Source organism: Leishmania martiniquensis, chromosome 16 (genome assembly GCF_017916325.1).
Source record: "Leishmania martiniquensis isolate LSCM1 chromosome 16, whole genome shotgun sequence".
Lineage (NCBI taxonomy): Eukaryota > Euglenozoa > Kinetoplastea > Trypanosomatida > Trypanosomatidae > Leishmania > Leishmania martiniquensis.
In genome coordinates this window covers 265,554-271,212 of record NC_090151.1, presented here as the reverse complement: position 1 = coordinate 271,212, position 5,659 = coordinate 265,554, and the positions used below count along the sequence as shown (strand labels likewise).

Genomic DNA, 5,659 nt, shown 5'->3' with positions numbered 1-5,659 from the left:
CCGCAACACGAGCGCTCTGCTCCCACCGAACGCGCCACGCCACGCGCAAAGGACGAAGCGAGGGAACCACTCGCGCAGCAACTCAGAGCTTGACGCGGTCTCGCTGCCGGCGATGCCCGACAGTAACCAAGAGCCCACGGAGGACGGCAACAAGCGCTACCGCTCTCGCAGCTTGAGCAAGCGGGGAAAGAAGGCGGAGGCCGTGGACGCCGCATCGGCTGACGAGTCGGCACGCGCCATGGTGCCGGATTCGACTCGCGTCGTCCGAAGCGCCAGTGGAAAGAGGCTGCCGGTGGACACGGTCGGCGCCGTGGCACCGGTTCCGGGCGCGTCCCCGGTTCCACTGCCGCGCACGGCGAGCAACGCAAGCACGCCAACGCCGAACACGATCGTTGAGGTGTACGAGTACGAAAAGAAGGTGTCTTTACTGGGGTGGGGGAAGCGCTACCTGCCGTCCAGTTTCCCTGCGTGGCAGGACGCGCACGGCCACGAGGTACCGTCTCGGAAGGAGATACACGCACCGGCGGGGTGGGTCTGGACGACCGAGTGGACTGTCATTGGTGGTGACGAGGACGGGTGGACGATGGTGAGCCAGGGGGAGCGCAATCTACGGCGTCGCATGTGGCAGAGGCGACTTGCGAAGAAAACTGTTCCGCCGCCACCACACACGTAAGGGATGGAGAGGCGAATAGGGCGCTATGCGTCTGTGCCCCCATATCAGTCGCTCTCTTCCGGTACGAATAAGTCTTCCTCTCCCCCCTCCTCTCTTTCGCTCTGTCTGCGCCTCACCCCTTTTTTTGCATGGATGGTTCTGTGTCGACCCAATCGAAACATCAGCGGAACGGCGAAGAAGCGTCGCATGCGTGAGAAGAGGAGGGACGGAATAGATGGGTGGCCACAGAGGGCCGCCTTCCCGTCCCTTCCTGTCCCGCTCTCTCGCGTGCACACGAACTCATCCCTCTCTTTCTTTCTCTTTCCCATCGAGATCCCTATCGTGTTAGATCGGGTGACAGCCCTCCCTCCCCCCAACTCCTCGAGCCGGTATAGTCCCACCTTGTCTCCCCGTCCGCCCCTCTCCCGCGCACCGCTGTCACCATGGCACGTTGACGGGGCGCAGGTGGTGGCCGTGAGGGGCGGGGGGGGGAGGGGGAGAGATGAACGGCCAGCGCGCTGCATCTCTTTCTGGTGCACTTTTGCCACGCCGACCCTCTCTTTGCCGTCTGTGTCTGTGTGTGTGTGGGGTAACCGCGTCGTACGCCCCTCACCCGCCCACCTTCTGCATCCTCTTCTCTGCGATAGCGAATCCCTTCGACCTGCTGCTGCCGCACCGACAAGCCCACCGACTCGCCCACACCCTTATGCATTTCTAAACATCTCGCCGACTGATACACTGACGCATACGCCATCACAGCTCAACACGGAACACGCGCACACAAACCAGCCCATCACAGGTGCAGCATAGGAGGAAGAGGAAACGGTCACATCACTTTGGCGTCGAACCGGAGAGACCCATACGACGGTGGCAGTGCGCAACGGCACCGCCTTTCTTACCGCGCTCGCTGTTTCACGGAGCCTTCTTGTCGTGTGCCGCCCCCTCTCCCTCCCCCCTCTTCCCCTTACCCCATCTGCGTGAAACTTCAGGCAAATCACCAGATGCCTCCCCACCCATCGACAACGGCGGCCGTTGACCTTGTCGGGGCTCCGACAGCGCTCTTCGAACCCCGCAAGCAGGAGCCGATGCTTCGGCACCGCCCCTCCAGCAGCACACCGGACCGCTGCCAGGGGACGTCGCGAGCGGACACAAACTCACCGATGGCCGCACCCACGCTGCAGAGCGTGGGCTCGTCATCCTGAAGTCCGCTGAGGCCGTGATGGGCGTGCATATGACGGAGGGGCGCCCCCACGTATCCCGTTCCATTCACTCTCTTCTCCCACTGCTGCCCTGCGTCTCGCGCCCTCCCCGGCTGAAAACGATGTCCATACGCATGACCTGAGGGGAGAAGATGAGGGCGATCATGACTGGTACTCGCGTGAAATGTGTCTCAGCCAAGTGCACATGCGCGCACACGCGTGAGCATCTGGAACTGTATTAGTGCTTGCTTTTGAGGGTCTTTCTGCATGCGCAATAGCTACCAAAACGATGAAACGAAGGGCTGCACGCCGGAGGACATGCGCAGGTGCGCGGCCGCTCTTTCTGTCACCCCGGGCAGTTCATTTGCAACGCTCGATGGCGAAATCGGAAGAGGGCATACGCTTGCTGAGGGAGAGGGGGCCAGGGTCTATCGTGGAGGGCATGTGGATTGGATTGTATGTGGCAGCGCCTACTTGCCTGTCTCATGAAGATGCAGTTTTGCACATGTACTCCGAAGTCATGATGGAGTCCCCGTCCTCCCTCTCCCCCTCCCCTCCCGCCCGATGCCGCCTCTACTGAAGATGCAGTCACCCCGATCGTGTACGCCCGCGTCTACGCCGGTGCGCACGATCGGCCCCATTGGGCGTTTCCCCCCCTCTTCCCCCCTTGTACACACCGCGGCTACAGCGCTCCCCGTGGCCGTGTAGCTGCTCCTCACTCGTGCGACTCCCTCTCGTTCTCTGTCTTTTTCACCATTCTCTCGCCAGTCTCCTGGCCGCTCCCTCCCATCGTTGCGCTGCTCTCAACTCGCCCGCCCGCTCTCACCCTCTCTGTGGGCCTCCGCTCGCAGGCACGCACGTGCATACTGCAGCTCCCCCCCGCAAGCCCAACAAAGAGGGAACATACACCAAAAAGCACAACAACAACAAAGAGTCCGTCGGCGTGCACCTGCGCTAAAGGCGCTTCCGTACCCCCCTGCCTCCCCACCCTTCCACTCGCTCCCTGCCGCCCTCGTTCACCCCACCTTTCCCCTCGTGATCGATTCCTTCCTGCTGTCTTTAACTCGCCCCCTTTTTTATTCGAGGAAAACAACATTATTTCCCTTCAACACTTCAGATTTGATTTTTTTTTTTGAGCGCGTGCGCGTCTGTATTCGGTCTCTCTCTCTCGCTCTCTCTCTTTGTGAGTGCGTGTGCCGCCCCCCTTCCCTTCCTCCCTTTTGTCCATTCCTCTTCATCTGTCGTCACCAGAACTCCGACCTCATCCGTAGCGCAGCTCTCTCCCCGCCCCCTCGTTCGCCCGCTCGCGGACACGTTCATCTTGCCGATATCTCTGTGTTTGTGTTGTACTGTGCTCTCCTTTTTTTCCTGTGAGAAGACTATTCGCCCTCCCCCCTCCCCCTTTTTCTCTGTGTGCGTGTGCGTGTCTATCAGAGACACATCCTTTACGCCTCCCTCTCTCAGTGTTCTCTGCCCCCCTCCCCCGCCCCCTCACCACCGAGGGGCCTCCGCGCTGCTGCGTCTTTTCTAGCCTTTATCCGTGCGCGTCAGCGCACGCGAATGTGCATCGCACCTCCGATCCCATCCGCATCCACCCGTCCATCTTGTATCAACGCCTCAGAGGAAAAGGTGCACGCACGCCATGGCGCAGCCCTCGTTCTACCCCCCGGAGCGCCGCACGCTACGAGTGCTTGAGCTCGCCTGCCCCGGCTCCGACGCCGAGTTGCGCGAGAACTGTGCATACCTCGTCTCGCAGCGGCGCATGACGATCGACGAAGCTATCGACTATGTGAAAAGCGAAGTAGAAAAGCATCGGAGCGCGGTCACCACAGTGAGCCTCACAATGACATCGTCGCGCGCAAGAGCTGCAGCGACGGGTGCGACGCGGATCACCATGTCTGCGGCAGGCGAAGCTTCGGCAGTCTCTCCAGGCGGCCCGCCTAGGCCGCACTTGCCACGGTTGTCCACTGCGCGACCGCGCGCTTCCGAGCGGCCGGGTGGCGATGCCGGCGACGACAACGGCGGACGCTCGTGTTCTCACGGGTACCCGTCACTGCACGTGCAGCCTTCGGCGACTATGGGCGGCACGGTGGCAGCGACACGGTCGCTGTCTGTCTCGGCAATGCCAGTGGCTGCACCACCAATGCTGGAGGACACGCTGAATCAGGCTCGCACACCGACTCGCAATGCGACACACCGGCACTACACACAGACCATTCCTGCACAGAAGGCGACGCCGCCTGTGGAAGGGATGTGCCCTCAGTTGCTGCGGAAAGGGCCAGGCGAGCCCCGCACCTCAGACGGCGCGACCAGCGGCGTGATCAAGTCGGGAGCGGACGCGCTCTCCCAACGTAGCCGAGAGCGGCTGGGCCAACACTTCAGTGAGCTGTGCAACCTTCGCGAGGCCTCCCAGCCCATCGCACAGGCGAAGAATCAGCAGCTTAGTGGGCCGAGCACTCCACCCGCGCTCTTACAATCGGCGGTACGTGAAAGTGGCAAACCTGAAGCGCCGCCATCCGCCGCACGGCGACCACGCGCATCAAGGCCGGTGCAGGATGTGTGCGACGGCGGCGCAGCAGCAGCAGCAGCAGCTAGAGCTTCTCCTTCGTCTACTGCTTTTCCTCCAAGGCGGCCGCTGCCATCCTGGTCTGCGGCGATGCCCTCTTCACCGCACCCAGGCTGCAGCGAGGGCGTGGCTGATGATGACGCAGTGCAAAAAGCAGCAGGGCAGGAGGACTCAGAAGCTGAGGGCTGCTGCGACCCCGAGCCGCTGCTGTCGGAGCTGAAGCAGGCCACGGCGGAGGAGCGCGCCATCTTCGAGGCACAGCAGGCCGACATGATGTATTACTGGTACTGCGATGACACTTCCATGTTCGACCACGGCCTCTCGCGTTACGGTCCAGGTCAGGTGCTCTTCTTCACGACCAGCATGACCGGCGAGCGTGCGGTTCGGGACCGCTGCCGGCTCATGGAGAACCTGCTCTTCATCAAACTTATTCCGCATCACACGATCGACATTGCTGATAGTGAGTTCTTTCACCGGCGTCTGCGAAAGCTCTACGCAAGTGCGACTGGGATGCACAACATGCCTGAGATGCCGCTTCTCTTTGTGGACACTAAGCTGATCGGCGATTTCGCCACAGTTCAGGAGCTGGAGGACTGTGGCGAGCTCGATGCGAAGATGATCGAGGCCGGCTGCCGCGTGCTACGCCAGCGCGTTGTCGACGCGTACAGACGCAAGAAAGCAGGTCTCGCGGTCGCACCGCTGGTGCTACCCGCGAGCAAGAGGCCGACAGCAAAGAGCGCTTAGTCGGCGAGGCCCTCTCCTGGGCTCCGTGTCGCGTCAGGAGCGCATCCTGCCATCTTCTCCACCCACGTCGCAGCGGTGCATGAGTACCAACAGCGGCGACCACGCATAGATGCCGCGCCGTTTCACTCGGCCCCCCTCCCGCGGCGAGCACCCCCGCTATCACCAGCAGCGGCTCCTGCCACTAGTACGGTACCGACGGCATGCGCGACGACCGGAGTGGGTGGGACGCCGACAGTCTGCCTGAATTCCAACAAATTCACGAGATGCGTGCCGACGGAGTCGTTTGCTTGCCGCACCAGTGGCGGCTTCCTGCTCACCGATCTCCCGAACGGTGGCAAAGCAAGGAAGCACGCACGCACGCGCGATGCCTCGGTCACATTGGGGGCGCGCTGAGGCCTGGTAACACCCGCGAAGCTCAGTCGCTGTGCGTGAGCGAGTGGGCACCACCGACGGCAGCGTCACGTGGAGGTGCTGGCGCTCAGCGTCGCCCCTCTGAAA

At 62.3% G+C, this 5,659-nt stretch overlaps 2 protein-coding genes across 2 annotated transcripts; both read left to right on the top strand.

Annotated features, from left to right (window-relative positions):
- Nucleotides 1-1,653: 1,653 nt before the first annotated feature.
- Nucleotides 1,654-1,854, top strand: LSCM1_05713 (uncharacterized protein; the record flags this gene model as incomplete). The annotated part of the gene is made up of 1 exon (XM_067323158.1): nucleotides 1,654-1,854. The coding sequence occupies one exon, from the start codon at nucleotides 1,654-1,656 to the stop codon at nucleotides 1,852-1,854; it is 201 nt and encodes a 66-aa protein (XP_067179793.1).
- A 1,639-nt stretch (nucleotides 1,855-3,493) lies between these two features.
- LSCM1_05712 (uncharacterized protein) lies at nucleotides 3,494-5,161 on the top strand (the record flags this gene model as incomplete). The annotated part of the gene is made up of 1 exon (XM_067323157.1): nucleotides 3,494-5,161. One exon carries the CDS (start codon nucleotides 3,494-3,496, stop codon nucleotides 5,159-5,161), a length of 1,668 nt encoding a protein of 555 aa, XP_067179792.1.
- Between the last annotated feature and the right edge of the window lie 498 nt (nucleotides 5,162-5,659).